This window comes from Nomascus leucogenys, chromosome 10 (assembly GCF_006542625.1).
Source record: "Nomascus leucogenys isolate Asia chromosome 10, Asia_NLE_v1, whole genome shotgun sequence".
In the NCBI taxonomy this organism is placed as follows: Eukaryota; Metazoa; Chordata; class Mammalia; order Primates; family Hylobatidae; genus Nomascus; species Nomascus leucogenys.
In genome coordinates, this window is record NC_044390.1 from 10,899,377 (window position 1) to 10,921,471 (window position 22,095).

A 22,095-nucleotide genomic window follows, 5' to 3' on the forward strand; every position below is an offset into this window, starting at 1 on the left:
GCAGGTGTTGGGTAGCTGCAATACATGAAGCCACATTTGCACGTGTTGCATTTGAGGTGCTTTCAAGAAGCTCTGATGGAGATGTCAAAGAGGCATGGAGATCTGTGAGTCAATCTCAGAAGAGAGAATTGGCCTAGAGATACACTTGTAGCCATCTGTGTCTTAGTAACTGAAGACTTGGCATGGATGAGATCCCGGGAGATAGCCTCGGATGGTGTCCTGAGTAACACCGCGTTCAGAGAGCAGGTGAAAGCACGGTTGCCCCACAGTCAGCCTCAGTCCCTTCCCCTCCCTTCTCTCGCCTTCCTCCGCCAATCTCTAACTGATGGACAGAAATCTTTGAGCAGTGGAAATAAGGACTGGCCATTGGAGGTCCCACACACTCCTTGGCTGAAGGTGGAGTAGTCACAAAGTGGAACCTCTCTCCTTCTCTGCTTTGTCCCTGATGGCACCAACAGGCACCAATATTTTATATCACTTTATTTCAAAAATAGGTAAAGTCAGGCTGGGCACGGTGGCTCACGCCTGTAATTCCAGCACTGTGGGAGGCCGTGGCAAGCAGATCACTTGAGGTCAGGAGTTTGAGACCAGCCTGGCCAACATGGTAAAACCCTGTCTCTACTAAAAATACAAAAATTAGCCAGGTGTGGTGGCGTGCACCTGTAACCCCAGCTACTCAGGAGGCTGAGGCAGGAGAATCGCTTAAACCTGGAAGGCAGAGGTTGCAGTGAGCCGAGATCACGCCATTGCACTCCAGCCTGGGTGACAGAGTGAAACTCTGTCTCAAAAAAAAAAAAAAAAAAAAAGATAAAGTCGGCTGGGCATGGTGGCTCACACCTATAATCCCAGCATTCTGGGAGGCCGAGGCGGGCCGATCGCGAGGTCAGGAGATCGAGACCACCCTTGCCCATATGGTGAAACCCCGTCTCTACTAAAAATACAAAAATTAGCCAGACATGGTGGTGAGTGCCTGTAGTCCCAGCTACTCGGGGGGCTGAGGCAGGAGAGTCGCTTGAACCCAGGAGGCGGAGGTTGCAGTGAGCTGAGATCACACCACTGCACTCCAGCCTGGCGACAGAGCAAGACTACGTCTCAAAAAAAAAAGGCAAAGTCAAAAAACTTAGCCATACTTCCTCATTTATGGTATTTTGTGGTTGTATCCACATGCTCTTCTGCTCGTGAACAACAGGAGAAAATGAGCCTGGGATTCTTGTTCCACATCTTTGTCTATCACCATCATCATCAGTTTGGGGATTCGCAGCCGCCTGGGCATTGAGCTTTCTGAGCTGGGGCTTTTGTGTACAGCTGAGTGAGCACTCACATGTTGCTCTCCATCCCGGCACTGTTTGACCCTTGCTCTCCCTCTTGCCCACAGGAAGCCTTGGAATCCTGCCAGACTCGCATTTCTAAGCTGGAGCTCCACCAGCAGGAGCAGCAAGCTCTGCAGACAGACACCGTGAATGCTAAAGTTCTCCTGGGGAGGTGCATCAACGTGATCCTGGCCTTCATGACTGTCATCTTAGTGTGTGTGTCCACCATTGCGAAGTTCGTCTCGCCCATGATGAAGAGTCGCTGCCACATTCTTGGCACCTTCTTTGCCGTGACTCTTCTTGCTATATTTTGTAAAAACTGGGACCATATCCTGTGTGCCATAGAAAGGATAATAATACCAAGATGAAGCCACTGGTTCCTGCCTTCAAGTTCTTCCAAGTTTTTGTTTTAAAGAAAACTCCGTGCATACTACCAAATTTTACAACGAATGATTGTGCGGACTCGTGTGTGAGAAAAACTAGGGCTGTGTGGTGTAAATAACTACAATTCTCTTAACTTGGTAGCAGTTGCCAACTCAGTCCTTGTACTTCGTTAACACGAATCTGTTTCAGAGCTCTCCTACCTTGCTCACTGCCTTAATCAGACCGATTTCCTGCCCACCTGACTAGCCCAGCGTGGTAAACCTCTGTATATTGAGACCTTGGCATAATTGGTGATCCAGAAGAAAGGGGTCTCTCTCCTAAGTCTCTGTCAGAATTGAGCTTCACAATTGCTAATGGTTATTTTCTGTGAGTCCTATAAAAAGCAAGGATATGCATGATTCAGGGAATGAAGAATCACAGCCTTGGGCGGTGTTAAACACTGTGGCCTGTGGTCCCAGTGTGATCCACCCTGCTTGTCTCCAGGCGACCATAGGTCCCATCATGTACTCAGTGTCCACAGCGGTCAGTCGTGTATGACCCTGTAACATGGAAATCTTATCACACACCTGTTATCCAACAAGTCTACCTGAGGGGTTGTGTTACACTTTAAATGGGAAGGCATAGGGATTTATGAATGGGGCTTTCACCTTCTCATACCCAGGCAACCAACACCTGATTTTGTCTGAACTGGCTAGCAAATGCCCAGCCTTCAGAGTGTGCAGGAATGTTTTCGAATCCCTCATCAGACTGGGACTTTAACATTAATTTGGAATCCTGTGAGCACTACTCTGAAGGTTTGTGTTTTGGCAAACCTTTTTTTTTTTTTTTTTTTGAGACAGGGCTCTGCTAAATATTGCTCAGGCTGGTTGCAAACTCCTTGTTTCAAGGGATCCTCCCACCTCAGCCTCCCAAGCAGCCAGGACTGCAGGCACAAGCCACCATGCTTGGCTGTTTTTTGGCAAATCTTGATTGTGATAAGCCCCCCTGGAGGATATGATTCACTTGATGTGATTCATTTTATTCACAGGTCTGTGAGGGACTGCAAAGCTTACTCAGGACATGAAAACAAATGATGGTCAGGTTGCAGTTTTTTTCCTTGAAGGACAACAGAATCATAGCCTCTAAAGTTAAAGTGCACTGAGGTGTCGGAACGCTGAAAGCAGGAGGAAACGAGGACACAGGGTGTGACTGAATGGCGGCTAGATTAGTGGGAGCAATTCACCTGGATGAAGCTTGAGAGCGTCCTCTTCGAGATGTGAAAGGCTAGCAAGAATAAAATAAATTAAGTCCGTGTTTGAGCCAAGGTTGCCACCTGTCTCAACATCTCACTCCACATAAGTCCTGAGGTATTGGGATGGCCACACTGCCTCTGAGCTGAAAACATTCAAAAGTTCACATCCCTGTTTGGGGGATACCATTGACCACCTTCAGCCCAGATGATAGTTTCCTTCAAATCTGTGTCTCTGTGTGTATAACAAAGAGGAAGATGTAAACAATGTCCCACCACTCCCGCCATCTGCTGCAGGCAGGAAGGCATGTGAGTGTACATTTTCTTCCAGAAGACATCAGGTCTCCTGGATTCAAATTAAGTGCAATATTTTGCAAACAGCTCTTAGGGAAATCTCCTGAAGGAAAAAAAAATGTGGCAGAATGTGCCATAGTCTGAGAGAATGGAAGAGTTGAGCATTTAGTACAAGTCCAGTGTGTATGAGTGGGACTTACGCAGCTCAAGCTTGCTTTTTTTTTTAAGTGTACAATTCAGTGGTTTTAGTAAATTCACAAACTTGTTCAACCATCACCACTATCTTAATTCCAGACTCACGCTTTTTTAAACAATAAATGTCATTTCATGAAATCTTTGGTGATAAAGTATTTTGGATTCAGGGAAGAGGGAGTTACCAGTCCCACCCCGATCTCATGGCTGTCTCTCCTTTCATTGTCAGACTGCCCCTGGTCTACCACGTTGATGTGTATACACTGACCTTTCAAGTCTAGGGGACAGATAAGGAGGCCAGGTGCAAGGCAGGGAGGCAGAGAGAATGTTGTGCTTCCTTTAGCTTTTGTATTCCAATGGCCAGCATTACCCTTTACCTGTCGGCATCAGACTCAGCGTGGGCTGAGAGCTGAGTGTAACTTACACTCCTAAATCAAGCTGGGGCCTGGGTGGGCCCCTCTTGGTATCTGTGAATCTTTCCAAGCACCACTTTGGACACACCAGGGACTGAGTGCTGCTGTTAGTTTAGAGAAGGAGAGATTTCTAACCCTTGAGGTGAAGGGCTCTGGGAGGGTCCAAGAAGTAGGCCTCATTTTCACACCAGCCCACACCATTCCAGTGCTCAGCCTAGCAAATGTGCTTTAATGCACACTTCTCAGAACTGTGATCTGTGTATCTTCTCCCCAGTGACAGAAGTAGAGAAGAGAATGGAAAGCAGCACACTCTGTCCCCTCTAGTCTGGAGCTGTTAACAGAACCTGCTAGAAACTAGCTTTATTCTAACATACCGTAGGGGCTAAATCCTCCTACCTGGATCATGAATTCCTTTTAAATAATTCATATTTTCATTGACTCTCACTAAATGTCAAATAACCTTGTTTTCACTTGGATAGGCTCAACCTACCTGGCATATTTATTTCGCAGTCTTGTTGAAAGTTCATGAAACTTTGTACTTTTTAATAAGATGATACACTCGAAGGAAACTTTTAATCTCTGCAGTTTATTCTCTCTTAAGGAATAAACACTCCCACTGTTTATTCTCTTCAATGCGTAAGGAGATTAAATGACATTTTAGAAATATTACAATTAAAAATAGTGATGTAGCTATAACATATGCTGGAATTGGATATTTAATTTATGTTTGTGTCAACTATAATCCTTTCTCCACACCTTTCATTTATGGTAAACATCTTGGGCAAACCCAAAGATGGAAAGTGCTTGTTGGGTGGTAAGCACCACCTGGTCGCTCAGCAAACATTCCTGAGTGGTTGAAGATGCTGGACATTGGATTCTAGCACTGGGTTTATCTGGTGACATACTCTCCTGTGGGTCTGAGTTGGTTATTTCAAGCTCAAACTTTGAATATGATTAAACCAGAACACCCCACCCCCAACTGCCAAAAAAAAAAAAAAAAAAAATGGAAATCCATAGTGAAACAGCAAAAAAGCACTCCGTTGCTGGGTTTGGACAATGAACGTGGGATTAGTCCCAAGTTTCTAGCTTGGAACGGTAGCCTTTTTGCCTGCGTGATCCTTGTCAGCTATTCACAGAAGGAAATCTTCCGAAACTCCGTCTTTCATTTCAGCCGGTGAGGCTGTTATCCTTCTCTGTCAATTAGCATTCATGTGGTTTTTGCTCTTTCCAGCTCTGTCATTCTTGTTTTCATTTAAATATTGCCCCACTCTGTGTTTATTGCCTTGCCATTTCTCTAGCATATCAGGTTTAATTATGGGCTCAGTAATAATGAGGAACTAGCTTCCCTCAGGCAACTAATTGCTTTTGTCTTTTTTGGTCGGATTGTACCAAATTATTTTGCATTGAATGGGAACGTTTTTGCAGTGAATCCAGATATAGTTGTATTGGTTTGGAAAAACATTTAAATATATTTATTCATATGAACATGTGTGATTAAACAACCTATTTTACATGTTTCTGTAATTCTGAGGAGTGGGCTGGGGGTAGGAAGAAATGGCATCACTTAAAATTCAGGGTTTATATGAAGAGGTGTTTTAAGGTTAGCACATGCACAAAGGAACGAGTTGGTTTAAAAAGATAAATCACTGCAAAGAATGAAACTGGCTTATTCACATCAAAACTAGATAAGATGCTTTAAAAAAAGATACGAAACAGAACTAACCTATAGTTTCCTGAAATCAGTACAGTTCTATTTATAAGAAGCTAGAAAGTAATGCACCTTGATTGTTTTAGGAATGATTTATGTGTTGCAATTTTAATTTATTTAAAGCATGTCTACTGTGTTTGTCCTAAGAGAAATATTTCAACAAAACGTGCTCCGTGTTTAAGATATGTTTAGGCAGTAGTTAGCAACTCTGAAAGTAGAAACTGGAAATGTTTATTGTGAGGCTTGTTGCAGAATTTCCATTTTGTGAGTTACTACTTAGTTTCATGTCAGCCTAAAATTGTAAATTCCCTGTAGATCTTCACCCCATTGTGATGTCATCAATGAATCCAAAGCAGGTGCCATTATTTTTTTAAATAAATTCTTGATGTTAGCTTTGGTGTTAAATAAAGAGGTAGATTTCTTAAATTTTCACATTTGTTGGGGCCCATTTCAGTAGCAAATGTGTGTGTGTGACCAATTTTTTTAATAGATTTTATTTTTTAGAGCACTTTCAGGTTCACAGCAAAATTGAGCAGAAGGTACAGAGATTTCCCTTATAACCCCTGCCCCCAGACAGGCATAGCTTCCCCTCCACATTAGCGATATTTCCCACCAGAGTGGTGCATTTGTTACAGTTGATAAACCTGCATTGACACACATCATTATCCAGAGTTCATAGTTTAGGGTTCATGGTGTTGTCATTCTGTGGGTTTGGACAAATGTATGATTACATGTATCCCCCATTACAGTATCACACAGAATAGTTTCCCTTCCCTAAAAATCCCCTGTGCTCCATTTATTCATCCCCCCTCTCCCCCTGTAGTCAATTTTTAAATGAATCTCAAGTCTTCTATATCGTAGGAAGTTGGTGATGTGTGGCCCGTTGCTTGAGCCCCGGCAGAAGGAAGGGTGGTTTATTCACAGTCAGGCTAAGATGCTAGCAAACATGTCCTTGTGTTGAAAAAGGGGAAGTGATGGCGAGGACAAAGCACAGCCTTCATGAGCTGGAATGAGACACCAAGGGCAGTGCCAATCCGGGTGGGCATAGGGCAGCAGCACAGGAGGGAGCAGACGCCTGACTCCAGTAGTCGGTTTAGTGGACTGTCTCCAGTTTGTTTGGGGCTTTGGTGTCTACAATGCACTTGATTTCACAGTGTGTGAACTCATGAACCAGTCCAGTGGTACAGATACCAACGCTATTCCTACAATATTCCCCCTTTATCCTCAGGGGATGCCTGAAACCTCAGATAGAACTGAGCCCTGTATATACCATTTTTCTTATACATACATATGATAAAGTTTAATTTATAAATGAGGCACAGTAAGAGATTAATGACTAATAATAAAATAGAGTGATTATGACCATGTACTGTAGTAAAGTAAAATAAAGATTACTTGAGCAGAAGCAGTTGATCTTATAACCAAGACAGCTGCTAAGTGACTCACAGTCGGGAAGCGTCTACAGGGGTGTCCAATATTTTGGCTTCCCTGGGCCATATTGGAAGAATTGTCTTGGGCCACACATAAAATACACTAACAAGACAGCTGACGAGCTAAAACAAAATCACAAAAAACCTCATAATGTGTTAAGAAAGTTTACAAATTTGCATTGGGCTGCATTCAGAGCCGTCCTGGGCTGCATGCAGCCCATGGGCTGTGGGTTGGACAAGCTTGGTCTACAGTATAAACACACTGGACAAAGGGAGGATTCAGGTCCCAGTTGGGACAGTACAGGACACTGCCAGATCAGAATGGCGCACAGTTGAAAACTTACCAATTGTTTATTTCTGGAATTTTTCTTTTTCTTTTTTTTTTTTTTTTTGAGACAGCGCTGTCACCCAGGCTGGAGTGCAGTGGTGCGATTTCAGCTCACTACAACCTCCGCCTCCCGGGTTCAAGCGATTCCCCTGCCTCAGCCTCCCAAGTAGCTGGGATTACTGGCATGCACCTCCCCATCTGGCTAGTTTTTGTATTTTTAGTACAGACGGGGTTTCACCATGTTGTCCAGGCTCCTATTGAACTCCTGACCTCAGGTGACCCACCCCCCTTGGCCTCCCAAAGTGCTGGGATTACAGGCGTGAGCCACCGCACCCCGCCTGTTTCTGGAATTTTTCATTTGCTATATTTGGATCTTGGTGGGCTGCGGGTAACTGAAACCACAGAAGCAGCACCGCGGCTGAGAGGGGACTGCTGTATCAGCGGGTGAAATGGAAGCTCAGACACACGAGCCTTTCGTGACGTCTTGGCTGGTGAAGAATTCACGACTCTGTTTTCCTCATCCTGCCTTTTTAGCCCTCTGCTTCCAGTCACTTCGTGTCCTGACCAGTTTTCTACTTTGGTCACTCACCCTGTACAGACAAACTAGAACTCTCAGATGACAGAAAAATTCTTAACTACAGTAGCCCATTCTGTGCCCTGGGAAATGGAGCATAGCTGAATATTTGGAAAGCTTATGGGCAACAACTGTTATTTTGCATGCTTTTGTCATTTGATGTCTGAGGATGAATACAGACAATGGAAGTGATTGAATGAAATATGTGTCCAGCCCAGTATATTCCTAAATGTTGCATTAGGGAAAACATCTTACCAATTCTGTGTTTCCCTGAAAAAAAAAAAAAAAAAAAGAAATGGGGAAAAGTTATGTTAGTTGATTTCAAGCTTCCTTAAGCATAGTGCTATAGAATAAAGCAATATTTACCAGTTTTGAGTAATGTATGGATTTCTTCTTTTTTGAGACAGGGTCTCATTTTGTCACCCAGGTTGGAGTGCAGTGGTGCCATTATAGCTCATTGCAGCCTTCATCTCCCAGGCTCAAGTGATCCTCCTGCCTCAGCCTCCCAAATAGCTGGGACTACAAGTGAGTGCTACCATGCCCAGCTAATTATTTTATTTTTTGTATAGGCAGGATCTCACTTTGTTGCCCAGGCTGGTCTTGAACTCCTGGGCTCAAGTGATTCTCCCACCTTGGCCTCCCAAAGTTTTGGGATTACAGCCATGAGCCACCATGCCCCACTGGGATTTCTAATATAAGAAATTATTTTGGGCGGGGTGCTGTGGCTTATGCCTGTAATCCCAGCACTTTGGGAGGCCGAAGTGGGAGGATTTCTTGAGCCCAGGAGTTCAAGACCAGCCTGGGCAACCTGGTGAGACCGCTCCCCCAATCTCAAAAAAAAAAAAAAAAAGAATTAAAAAAAAAAAGAAGTTATCTTGTACATCTGAGGAGGTCCATAGTCACCATTTGACAAAGTAACTTAAAGTCTTAATAACAGTAATAGCCTTTTAAAATTTGCAATTGAATTTATGAATATCTGCAGCCCCACATACAGAGTTATTTTCTAAATAGGTATGATTATGAGATGTAGAAATTTGTGGGTCATGTGAGGAAGAAGGCAATACCAAACAGCACCTTTCTGGGCATTCATAGATTTGGGATGATACCTGGCATTCTTTGACATTTACTGTATACAATGTACTGTGCCAGGTGCTTTACTTGCACTATCAAATGTAATCATTCCAACACCCAACAAGACAGGCACTATTATTTCGGCTTCATAGATGAAGAAACTGAGGTTCAGAGAGGTAAAATAATGAGCAGCATCAGGCTGCAGGTACTGGGGGATCCCCAAGCTTGTGTGACTCTAGCCTATACGGGTGACCGCTACCCTACACTGTAATAGAAGGAATTGAACAACTGGCTTCTTGTCAGTCAGGGATCACTTTTAATCCTAGGACTATAGCAGTCAATAATGTGGTTACAAATTGTGCATTTCCGTCTTCATGCTGCTGGCCATACAAGGTGAGGGCAGAGATACCTGAAGCCAGCATCCTTGATTTTTGAAGAGCCATGAGCTGACAGATTTGTGGGTAAAGAGAATGGAAAGCGATTAATTACAGAAACTTTTACACACTCCCTGGCTTCCTGAGATTCTTGAGGTGTGTAATTGGCAGTTGACGTGGCTGAGCGTTTCTCAGCTTTTTTGCTCAGCTCCAAGACGGTGAAGTCCCTGGTGGCTTCTGCTCCGAGGCTGCGTGACATCTGCTACCATCTGTGGTGGCTACCTCAGAAATCTCTCTCCTTGCTAAGCCAGCCAGAATCTCTCCCTTGCCAGGCCTTTAACTTGACTAAAGCAGTTAACGGGAACATGCGTCAGCCCTGTTAACAGCTGTTTTGGTGGTGGTTACTCCGCTCTGGCTTAGGCATTGAGAATTGGATTTCTTTTTTTTTTTTCTTTTTTTTTCTTTTCTTTTTTTTTTTTTTTTTTTTTTTTTTTCCTGTTCTGCTTTAAAATAAGTCACTGAGCAGTAGAAAGAAAATAAAGTCATGTACTTTCTGGTCTGTACTAGCAGTGAGGGACTCCATTTGCCAAAGAAGCTCTTGGAGGCCTGGATCCTTCTCTGATTCTCGGACTGTCAACGTCACAAGCAACAGTGCTAGCCTAGCCTTCTACCAGGGGTTCCCTCCCATAGTGGTTTTGAATTCTCTTCCTTCATCGTATTTCTTCTGTGTTTTGATGCCCAGGTCTTGTAGCTCCAGGGAACAGTGAACTGTAAGACCCCAAAACTTAGGCCACAGGTAGAAGTTTATACGTCCCCACACACAGTGGCTTAAACCAGCAGAGACCCAAAGACATGCTTGGATTCAGAAAGGTGGCTGTCCCCAAACGTGGTCAGAATTGTTGCAAGGTGACTTCCTGCTATGCCTTGTCAACAACAAACAATTGACTAAGAAAATCCATGGAGGCCGGGCACAGTGGCTCACGCCTGTAATCCCAACACTTTGGGAGGCTGAGGCGGGTGGATCACTTGAGGTCAGGAGTTCGAGACCAGCCTGGCCAACATGAGGACACTCCATCTCTACTAAAAATACAACAACAACAAAAAATTGCTGGGCATGGTGGCACACACGGGTATTCCCAGCTACTCCGGAGGCTGAGGCAGGAGAATCGCTTGAACCTAGGAGGAAGAGGTTGCAGTGAGCCAAAATCATGCTCCTACACTCCAGCCTGGGCAACAGAGTGAGACTCCGTCTCAGAAAAAAAAAAAAGAAGAAAAAGGAAAGTCCATGGAAACCATGAATGAAAGGGAATGAAGGAGACCCATTCAGTCAATAAGCAATCATTCTCAAAGGAGAAGGTAGAGTGACGCAGGAGGCCAGTGGCTGGCTCTCTGGGTGAGCTGGAGAGTGGCAGCTGTGTCCCTAGAGCAGGTGGGGATCCTGCCTGGCCAGCTGCACTCGGTCTTCTGGGTTTCTGGTTCACAGAGCTTGTTCATGGCCTCCCTGAGGCTATCGACTCTGCGCAGGCTCCAAGCCAAGCTGGGGGCTGCGTGGCAGCCTCAGTGAACTCTTTCTACTGGGACAGACTGAGCTGTCCAACAGGGCAGAACGTTTCAGCTCCTTGGCAGCTGTATATGCTTGAATGTAAATCACTACATTTGCTTTCTCTTCTCAGGGATATTCTTGTCAGAGTGAATCTGTTAGCATGAATCAGTTTCACAGGAGTGGGCACCTAATAAACTGATAAAGGCATTTCTGAACTCCATGAGATGTGGGAAGCCCAGCTCGAAACTCGGGGGCTTTCCCCTTACTGGCAGTTTGATTAAATGAGGATGAGGGGATGGGAGAGGCGGTGTTTCACCTCTGAGAATCTCCCCTTCCTAAACTGTTAACTGCCTAGGATTATAGGGATTAGATGAGATAGTAGATTCTCAATAAATGCATTAAATTATTGAAGGCCTGGGGTGCCCAAGGGCCTTCAATAATTTAATGCATTAATTAATTAATTAATTTATGTGAGACAGAGTCTCGCTCTGTTGCCCAGGCTGGAGTGCAGTGGCACAATCTCTGCTCATGCAATCTCTGCCTCCCACGTTCAAGCTATTCTCCTGCCTCAGCCTCCTGAGTAGCTGGGACCACAGGCATGCACCACCTTGCCCGGCTAATTTTTTGTATTTTTAATAAAGACGAGGTTTCACCACGTTGGCCAGGCTGGTCTCAAACTCCTGGCCTCAAGTGATCTGTCCGTCTCAGCCTCCCAAAGTGCTGGGATTACAGAATTTAATACATTTATTGAGCACCTACTACATGCCATGCACTGTTCTAGGCACAGAGTACAAAACAATGTTCCTATCCTCTTGGAGGTTACATTCTGGTGGGGGAGAAGTCAGACAAAAATAAGATAATATTTGGAAGGGGGAAGGCCCAGGCTCTTGGCATGTTAAACTTACCTTGATATCCTTACAGAGAAAATGAACTTTCTGAGTGTTTCTTTGAATTTTTCAGCTCAATTTCACAGATAGTTGTACAGCACAGCTTAGTAGACTCTTCCAAAGTAGAAATATTGCTGGGTCAGAGAGACTCAGCAAAACAGCAGGAGCGCTGGGAAGACGTGGAGTGGTTGTTTGGAAAGGGGATGGGATGCTCCTGTACTCCTGCTCCAGTGTTTTTGGCTTGAAATAAATAACATGCAAATGAGCACCTGGGGCTGAGTCAGCAGTGAGTAACCCCCTCTGCGGGACGCCCAGCCCCGAGGCATACACAGGGCCGCCCCTGCTGGCTCCTGCACCCGTGAGACGCTTCCACAGCAGCCTCTGCGCCTGACCCCCGGCCCTTGCCCATGACACCTGCCCAGTCGGAATTCCAGCTCAGGCCAGTGGGGCTCTGCTGATGAAAACAGCATTACCTGGAAGGCTGGGACTTCAGTGTTTCTTCCCGCAGCAAGTGCTGAGGAAGCCGCTGCCTTCCCTGGCACCCCCTTGCTGAATAGCTTCCCTTCTGCAGAGGGCTGAGGTCCCCACTTCATCAGGCCTCAGCTCTCCCCTCGGTTCACTCCTCCTTCTTCATACCACTCCAGGCCTCTCGGTCCAGGACAGACTCTCCCACCTGGGCTCCCTGCCTCTTCTGAGAGCCGGCACCTTCATCAGCACCTGTTTTCCAGTGGGTTCATTTCAGCATACACAAATGTCCAGCTGCTGCTGTCCTAAACCCACTTTTATGATCCTGCATCTCCTCAACTCACTATTCCTTCTCTTCCCTGTCACTATCACGTTTCTTAAAAGAATAGTCTCCACTCCTCTCTCCCAGGATTTCTTAATCCACTAAAAACTAGTGTCAGCCCCCAACTCTCCGCTAAAACTTCTCTCAATGGGGTCACCGAGGACCCATTTGCACATCTGGTGCATGCTTCACAGCATGTGTTTTTACTAAACTTCTAGTCATTTCCCTTTGCAGTGCTCCCTCCCATCTGAAACATTTTGCTTCCCTTGGATATCTTTTTTCTTTTCTCCCTTTCTTTCTCTCTCTCTTTCTCTCTCTTTCTTTCTTTCCTCCTTTCTCTTTCTTTCTCTTTCTTTCCTTTCTTCTTTCTTTCTTTCTTTCTTTCTTTCTTTCTTTCTTTTCTTTCTCTCTTTCTTTCTCTCTCTCTCTCTTTCTCTTTTTTTTTTTTTTTGATGGAGTCTAACTCTGTCGCCCAGGCTGGAGTACAGTGGGGCTCACTGCAGCCTCTGCCTCCCGGATTCAAGCAATTCTCCTACCTCAGCCTCCCAAGTGGCTGGGATTACAGGCGTGCCACCATGCCCAGCTAATTTCTGTATTTTTAGTAGAGATGGGGTTTCGCCATGTTGGCCAGGCTGGTCTTGAACTCCTGACCTCAAGTGATCTGTCCACCTCAGCCTCCCAAAGTGCTGGGATTGCAGGCGTGAGCCACTGCGTCTGGCCTGTTGGGTATTTCCTTGATGCCGCTCTCTGGTTCTCCTGCCACCTCTTGACCACCCTCTAGTCTTCTTTGGCTGCATTATCTCCATCTCACCCCCTTTGCACAGACTCCCCATGATTCAGCCCTCATCTCTAAGACTAATTCCACCGCCTCTATGTAGTGAGTACCTGCCTCTTTTCCGAGCCACAGACCGTATTTCTATTTCCCCTTCATCTCTACGTAGACATCCTTAGAGCACCTCAAAATATAAAACCAACCTCATTTTTTTGCCCTTACTTCAAATCTGCTCTATCTACACTACCTCATTCCATAAAGGCACCAACACCATCCATTTATTCACCCACACAAGCTAGAAATCTTGAAGCCATTCCCCCTCTTTGTAACCAGTGCCATCTAATCATGTCAAACTCTACCTTCTAAAGACACCCAAAATTTGTCCACCTTACTCTTTCCTACCTTGGTTCAGGGCACCATTATTTCCCCCCAGGAGAGTTGTAACAGTCTTCTATGTGGTCCCAGGTCTTCAGCTTTGCCCATACCCAATCCACCCACCATGTAAACTACCTGTGTGATCTCAAATGCAAATCAGATCATCTCATTCCACTTCTTAAAACTTTCAGTGGCTCCTTTTGCCCAGATGGTCATGTCTGAATTTCTGAGTGAAGTCCACTAGGTTCCCAGTGTACTGAAGCCCATGCAATGCCCCAGCCTCATCTCCCACCACCCCCCCATTCCATGCTCTACACATCAAGCCCTGAGCCCACCTTGCTATTTCATGCCCTTGGGTGACACAAAAACACCTCCTCTGCCTGCAATCACATTTCTTCTCCTTCAAGACCCTTTCAGATGTCAGCTTGGCAAAGCCCTCATGTTCTTCTCCTGACTCTATATTCTGTAAAGAAATGCTCTCTAAGTACCCTTTTCCTAGTTATTGAGAAGTGTTTCTTTTATGTCTGCTCCTGAAGTAAACAGTGAGTTCCTTGTGGCCAGAGCATGCCCTTGCTATTTCACTCATCTCGTCCTCCCACAGGATCTTGCCAAGTGTCAGGCACATATGTAGGTGGTGTTTAATCAATGCAATGAGCAAAGCAGCCCAGGTACTGTGAGAATGAAATATCTGGCCAGGCACAGTGGCTGACACCTGTAATCCCAGCATTTTGGGAGGCCAAGGCGGGTGGATCACTTGAGGTCAGGAGTTTGAGATCAACCTGGCCAACATGGTGAAACCCCATCTCTGTTAAAAAAAAAAAAAAAAAATAGCCAGATGTGGTGGCGGGAACCTGTAATCCAAGCTACTCTCCAGGCTGAGGCAGGAGAATCACTTGAACCTGGGAGACAGAGGTTGCAGTGAGCCGGGATGGCGCCATTGCACTCCAGCCTGGACAACACTGTGAGACTCCATCTCAGAAAAAAAAAAAAGATATCTAATGGGGCTGTTTTCCTTTTCCCCTAGATTGTGAGCACTTGGTGGACTGGGAGTGTGTCTTTTTGTTATCTGCTGTACCTAGACAGCTAGTGTTCAGTAAATAGTGTTGATTATGGTTGGGTTTACTCGAACCTTCCAAAACCCCCTCCCAATGCAAAGGGATAAAGATATCTAACTAGAATGCTCCCACTTCTGAACAGCTTTCTTTGACTTCACTTTCCCTGATACTGACCTTTACCTCACCATGCCCTTCCCATTCTATCCTCACCCCATACTAGGAGGAACTCTGGGCTATAAAGCTAATCTCATAAAATTTGCTGGAGTCTGAAGTCCACCCTGGCTAAAAAAAGAGCACACCTCAGAGCCCAGCCCAGGCTGGCTTTAGGTACTTTCCACTTTTATTGAAATTATGACCACATTTCTGGAATCAAAACAGGGAAATATGACTTACAAAGAACTTTTAAATGACAAAGGGAACAAGTTCCTCTTCATGGAATTTGTCATTTTCCAGGCAGAGGGCTAAGGGGCTTTACATATTATCTCACTTCATCTACACTGCAGCCCTAAGAAGAGGCTACTGTCATCTTCTCACTTTATACGTGAAGGAACAAGAGGCAATGGTGCTGAAAGGGTGGAGAAATGGTACAGAAATGGTGGAACTGGAAATCAAACCCTCCTCTGTCTGATGCCAAACCATCAGGTCACTTCCAGGGACATGAAGCAATCTGTGACATGCCTTTGGGATCCTGGATTAGCAGAATTTCTGGGATTTCAATGATTTATGAGAACCCTATAAAATTAGTAGTGTTTCTATACACTAACAGCAAATTATCTGAAAGAGAAATTAAGAAAATTCCATTTACAATAGCTACTAAAAATTAAAATACTTAGGAATAAACTTAAGGAGGTGAAAGATCTGTACACTGAAAACTAGAAACCACTAATGAATGAGATTGAACAAGACACAAATAAGTGGAAAGATATCCCATGTTCATGGATTGGAATAATTATTATTGTTAAAATGTCCATACTACTCAAAGCAATCTACAGATTCAATGAAATACCAATCAAAACATCAATGACGTTCTTCACATAAATAAAAAAACACTTATGAAATATATATGGGATCCCAAAAGACCACAAATAGTCAAAGCAATCTTGAACAGAAAGAACAAAGCTGGAGGCATCACATTACCTGATTTCAAAATATATATAAAATTATAGTAAACAAAACAGCATGATCCTTCCATAACAACAGACATATAGACCAATGGAACAGAATAGAGAGCCCAGGGACAGAATATTAGAAATTTAGAATTTCTGATTTTGAGTTTTCTAGGATGTTTGAAAGCCATCTTCTCAGAATAGGATGGCCAGAAGGTATAGAGAGGGACCCAGCCTTCAGTTATAGTTATGCAGCCCTCCCAAGGCCTGGCTCTCTCTCTTTGGAACTTCAGGGGCTTGAAGATTCCCATTGGGCACAAGGAAGTTGAGATCTGCTCCCAGGTTTTAGTACTTTATATTTATACATTATTAATGCATAAATAAATATATAATATGTAATAACATTTACTATATATTTAGGGATGTTCAGTTCTATATGTAAATCAACTTATTTGTTTAAATTTTTTAAAATTTTGAACTGATCATAAATTTAGTGAAAAGTTGGATGTTCTGTACAAAGAATTATATTTTTCCTGAACCACCTGAGAGTAACCATCAGTTGCCAACCTGATATCCAGTCACGTGCAGATACTCTAATGTGTAATTCCTACAGATAAAGACGCTCTCCTTCAAAACCATAATACAGCCGTCAGAATCAGGAAGGTAAATAGATGTCTTACTGACATCCAGTCCTTAGACCCCATTCAAGTTTCACCAATTGTCCCAATAATTGCCTTTGCAGCAAAATGACCTAGTTCAGAATTACAGGTTACATTTAGTTATCTCTTTTGTCTCCTGAATGAAACAGTTCCTTGCATCTTTCCTTGACTTTCATGATCATGGCACTTTTGAAGATTATAGGCCAGTCATTTTGTATAATGTCCCTCAATCTGGTGTTTCTTTGTGATTAAACTCAAATTATCCATTTTTGGCCAGAACATCACAGAAATGACACTGTTCTCATTGCATCCTGTCACACAGGGCTCAGTTTCCATTTGTCTCATTATTGATGATTTTGCTTTGATAATTAAGGTGTCTTCTAGGTCCCTTCACTGTAAAGATGTTTTGACCCCATGAGTAATTAATGAGTATTTAGTGGAGAGGTATGTTGTACCTCCCATTTCTCACCAAACTTTCAATTTATTCATCTAATTGCTAATATCAGTATGGAATCACGGTTTCCTATTTTACTCAAAGGGTTGTAATCCATGATTATTATTCATTTTAATAACAAGTTGAACCCTGTACAGCTGTGGGAACTCATTTCAGCAATCTTTTGTGTCCTCTTGCCGTGTCCTCATTATTCTTTGAGCAAGCACATGCTCCAGGCTCATGTTGTCCTTTCCTTGCCCTAGACCTAGAACTGACCATTCTTGTAAGGAGCCTGGGTTGCATTTGGTGGAAAACTGCATTTTAAAACCAAGATCTGGATGCTAGGTTTGCTCTGCTATTAGGGCATCACCACTCCCAGGCCCTCATAGTAGACAGAGTAGGGAATACATGTTTGTATATGGATATATGTATGTGTGTATAGTATGTAATGATACAGGTACATATGTAGACATCTGTTATGGACTGAATGTTTGAGTCCCCCAAAATTCATATGTTGAAGCCCTAATCCCAATTGTGATAGTATTTGGAAATGGGGCTTGTGGGAGGTAATTAAGGTTAAATTAGGTTATTAGCGTGGGGTCTTCATGATGGCATTAGTGGCCTTATAAGAAGAGAGGGCATGGCTGGGCGAGGTGGCTCACACCTGTAATCCCAACACTCTGGGAGACCGAGGCAGGTGGATCACTTGAGGTCAGGAGTTCGAGACCAGCCTGGCCAACATGGTGAAACCGTGTCTCTACTAAAAATACAAAAAAGTAGCTGGGCATGGTGGCACATGCCTATAATCCCAGCTACTTGGGAGGCTGAGACAGGAGAATCGCTTGAACCTCGGAGGCAGAAATTGCAGTGAGCCGAGATCACGCCACTGCACTCCAATCTGGGCAACAGAGCGAGACTACGTCTCAAAAAAAAAAAAAAAAAAAAAAAGAGCAGCAGTCTCTCTTTCTTGTTCTCTCTTTCTGTCCCATGTAAGGACACAGTGTGAAGGTAGGGAGCAAGCCAGGAAGAGGGCCCTAGCCAGCATCTTGATCTTGGACTTCCCAGTCTCCAGAACTATGGGCAATACATGGTTGTTGTATAAGCCACCCAATCTAGTGTATTTTGTGATAGTAACCTGAGCTGACTAAGACAATGTCTGTATTTATTTATACATATATTCATTTATATACCAATTTAAATCTCTGCTGATTTCTGCATCTATCTCTATATTGAAAATCATGAGTGCGCACTAATACCTCCAATACCAATCAACACCTCTGGGTTTATTCAAGTTCTTCTTTCCATATTTGTAACTTCTTTCTCCTACAGTGAAAGCATGGACTTCCATTGTCTCTAACATATTTACTCATTTTTTCCACTCCCTCTGTATAACAAATTTCCCATCTCTGTTGCCCACATCTCCACCATGTGGGTGATGGTTGGATACTAACAGTGCTGACTGCCTCTCCCTACTTGGATCTAAGACAACCTTGCTGGTGGCCCCAGTACATGTGTGTCCCTGCCACCCTCTCTGGCTTTGACACATGCTCCAGGCTGCCCATTCAAGGAAGCCCTCTTCCACCCTTCTGGACTGATGACTCTGCTGGGTACCCCCTCCCCTATGTCCTCCTCCCCATGCCTGAGCTCGGCCACCCCACTGTAGGCTACCAGCCCCTCCCACCATGCCTTACTCTGTTCAACTAACCGCTAATGGCTTTAAAACTGAATTATTCAGGAAGGAAAGGGAACAAGGAAAAGAAGAGAATTTTATTATGGGTTTTTTCCTGATTATTTTAGTAATACAAAATGACTTGGAGACATTTGGGGAAATACAGAAGAGACAGAAAGATAAAAATCCGCATTAATTCTTCCACCCAGAGAAAACCATTATTATCCCTTTCCCTCCAAAAATGTTGAACTTAAACAAAAACAACCTTCACCGCCCATCCCTACCCACCAAACTACTAGTTTCCTCAGTTGAGAAAAGAATATATGCACATGCCAGGTGTGGTGGCTCATGCCTGGAATCCCGGCACTTTGTGAGGCCGAGGTAGGTGAATCACGAGGTCATGAGTTCGAGAACAGCCTGGCCAACGTGGCAAAACCTCATCTCTACTAAAAATATAAAAATTAGCCAGGCATGGTGGCCCGCACCTGTAATCCCAGCTGCTCAGGAGGCTGAGGCATGAGAATTGCTTGAACCCAGGAGGCGGAGGTTGCAGTGAGCCAAGACCTCACCATTGCACTCCAGCCTGGGCGACAGAGTGAGACTCCACTCAAAAAAAAAAAAAAAAAAAAAAAAATATGTACACATGGTTGAAAAATTCAGAAGTAACCTTCCTTCCCACCCAGATCTCCAAGACCCCGCCCCAGATGCAACTGCTGATACCTGCGTATTGTGTATTCTTCCAGCTATTTTCTATGCATATATAATATATGTTTACTCCATTTCTCAACCAAATTGAACTTTTACCTTTCTTACATATTTCCTCTTAGTCTTTTTGCTCTGCATGTATATAATCTAGCAAAATATGAACTTTTTCCTGTAAGTTATCACTTGAAGTGCCTGCATAATTTTCCATCATATATCTATTTCATTGGTTTCATCTCCTGTTGTTGAATATCTGCAGTTTTTTTACTATCATAAATGATGGGCTTTGTCTTTATTGTGCCAGGGAAGTCACGAAGCCAACCCAGCGTGGTGAAGCAGTTCAGCTGCTTTTGGTGGCTAGTAATAGAATATTGAGCCAAAACTGGCTAAAACAATAGAGGTTTATTTTTCTCAATAATAAGCACTCCAAGGCCGGGCGCGGTGGCTCATGCCTGTAATCCCAGCACTTTCGGAGGCTGAGGCTGGTGAATCATCTGAGGTCAGGAGTTCAAGACCGGTCTGGCCAACATGGTAAAACACCATCTCTACCAAAAAAAAAAAAAATTAGCCAGGCATGGTGGCTCACGCCTGTAATTCCAGATATTTGGGAGGTTGAGGCATGAAAATTGCTAGAACCCGGAAGGCGGAGGTTGCAATGTGTTGAGATCGTGCCACTGTGCTCCAACCTGGGGGACAGAATGAGACTCTGTCTCAAAAAAAAAAAGCATTCCAGAGGTGGGTGATTAAACCAGTTTTGCCCAAGATGCCAAAACACAGAAGATAACATTTCAAAGCCAAGTCACTATAGGTAGAATTTCCAAAGCGCAGGTTTGAGGGCCTCTCCCTGTGTTCCTGAACTCCTCACCCTTTTCAGGATTGAGAGAGGGGAGAGAAAGAGAAGATTCTTCAACTGGTTTTCTTCTTCAGATTTCTTCTGAGGTGCCCGGGATGGAGGTTTTACTGCCCTCAACTTAAGGCAGGTCTCAGACAGAGCAGTGAGACCTACTTCTTGACTGACAAGTGAGACAGCTAACAAGACCTGTGGCTGCCAGACAGGAGGCCTGTCCTGGAGGCAGCCACCGTGATGCTGAGTGCTTCCCCGGGTCTGGCATGCAGCACTCAGGAGAGAAATGCTGCTAGTCCAATGAGGGCAGGGGATCCTCTCAGAAGAAAATGGGAAGTGGGCACAGCACCCCTGTGAGGCTGAGGGAGGAGACCCCAGGACAGATGCATCCCCTCAAGAGACCTGCAGGGAATCCCAGAGTAGCAATCTCCTAAGAGCCTGCAGAAGTATCCGTGAGAAAAAATCAGCTGGGTCACAACAGAGACCCCAGTTGGCTTTTAGCAGTACCTACTTCCGAAAGACTCTACCTGTCGTCTTTCCCACACCCTGGCCCTAAGGGATCAAGCACCCCCTAGCAGCCTGGTAGGGGTGAGTGTTGGGTGGAAGGAGAAGAAGCATGAGGCAGAAAAAGAAAGAAACACCAGCCATGGCCTCTTTACACCTCAGGCTGTGGGCCTGACACAGGCCTGGTGATGGAAGGGAGACACGATGCAAAATCAGATTCAGGCTTTTATTCATCTTGGACTATTCTGATTCCACAATTGCAAATCTGTTTACTAGGGAAAGTGACTTTGGATTATCTATTATCTGAGGGTGAAGACAAAAGTCATGGACCTGCCAGAGTTTTCATCCAGTAGGGGAATATCACCCCCCTGAAGAGTTTAGTTTACAGGGCCAATGGGGAACAATAGTAGAGTTCATTTTCATCACACCTAATGAGCTGTGTGCTTGACATTCCAGTTACAGGTAGAGCTAAAGTGGCTGAAGCAACAAGGGTTTATTTTTATTTTTTGAGATGGAGTTTCACTCTTGTTGCCCAGGCTGGAGTGCAGTGGCATGATCTCGGATCACTGCAACCTCCGCCTCCCAGGTTCAAGTGATTATCCTGCCTCAGCCTCCCCAGTAGCTGGGATTACAGGCGCCCACCACCACACCCAGCTAATTTTTGTGTTTTCAGTAGAGACAGGGTTTCACCATGTTGGCCAGGCTGGTCTCGAACTCCTGACCTCAGGTCATCCACCCACCTCGGCCTCCCAAAGTGCTGGGATTACAGGCATGAGCCAACACACCCGGCTGAGGGTTTATTTTTCTCACTTAAAAAGAAGTTGGGAGGCAGGTGACTGCAGGGTTGGTTTATTAGCTCAGTGAAGGCCAAGGACCATGCTCAGCCCTCCTCTTGCTCTTGCTCTACTGGCCTCCCTCTATCAGTAATGTCTCCTCTCCTTGCCACAAGATGGCTGCCCTGGATCCAGGCATCACATCCTCACACAGAAAAACATGCCAGACAGGCTCTCCCTTTTTACGGAGAGGAAAATCTCTTCTAGAAGCGCCCCCAAAAGACCAACTTTATGACTCTTGAGCCAGAACTTGGTCACATGTCCATCCCTCCAACACATTTCCTGAATGTCTCTACTTCCTTACTGCCTAAGTTTCCTCAAACCACTATAAACTAGAATCAGTACCTCCCTCCCAAGAATTGCTTCCAGTGAGGTCATCGACCACCTAATTGCCAAAACCAGTGCATGCATTTCACAGACTGGCCTTACTTGGTTTCTAGATCGATCAACACTGGAGACCTCTTCCTGTTCCTTGAAGCTTAATCCTTCCTTAGGGTGTTTTCTCTCCAGGTCTCCGTGTACCTCTCCACCACTCTTCAGGGTTCTGTGGCTCCCCCTCCTTTCTACACACCCTCCGTGGACCCAGCTGCCACCTGTGTGGCAAATACTACTACAGTTGC

At 44.6% G+C, this 22,095-nt stretch overlaps 1 protein-coding gene across 4 annotated transcripts in view; it reads left to right on the forward strand.

Annotated features, from left to right (window-relative positions):
• Window positions 1-5,959, forward strand: part of TMCC3 (transmembrane and coiled-coil domain family 3) — a 304,767-nt gene extending 298,808 nt beyond the window's left edge. For all 4 annotated transcript variants that reach the window (XM_030819835.1, XM_003259675.4, XM_030819837.1 and 1 more), the window contains exon 4: window positions 1,376-5,959. In XM_030819835.1, coding sequence (XP_030675695.1) covers window positions 1,376-1,678 — 303 coding nt within the window. In that variant the 3' untranslated portion in view covers window positions 1,679-5,959. The remainder of the gene's footprint in view (window positions 1-1,375) is intronic.
• The last annotated feature ends 16,136 nt before the right edge of the window (window positions 5,960-22,095 follow it).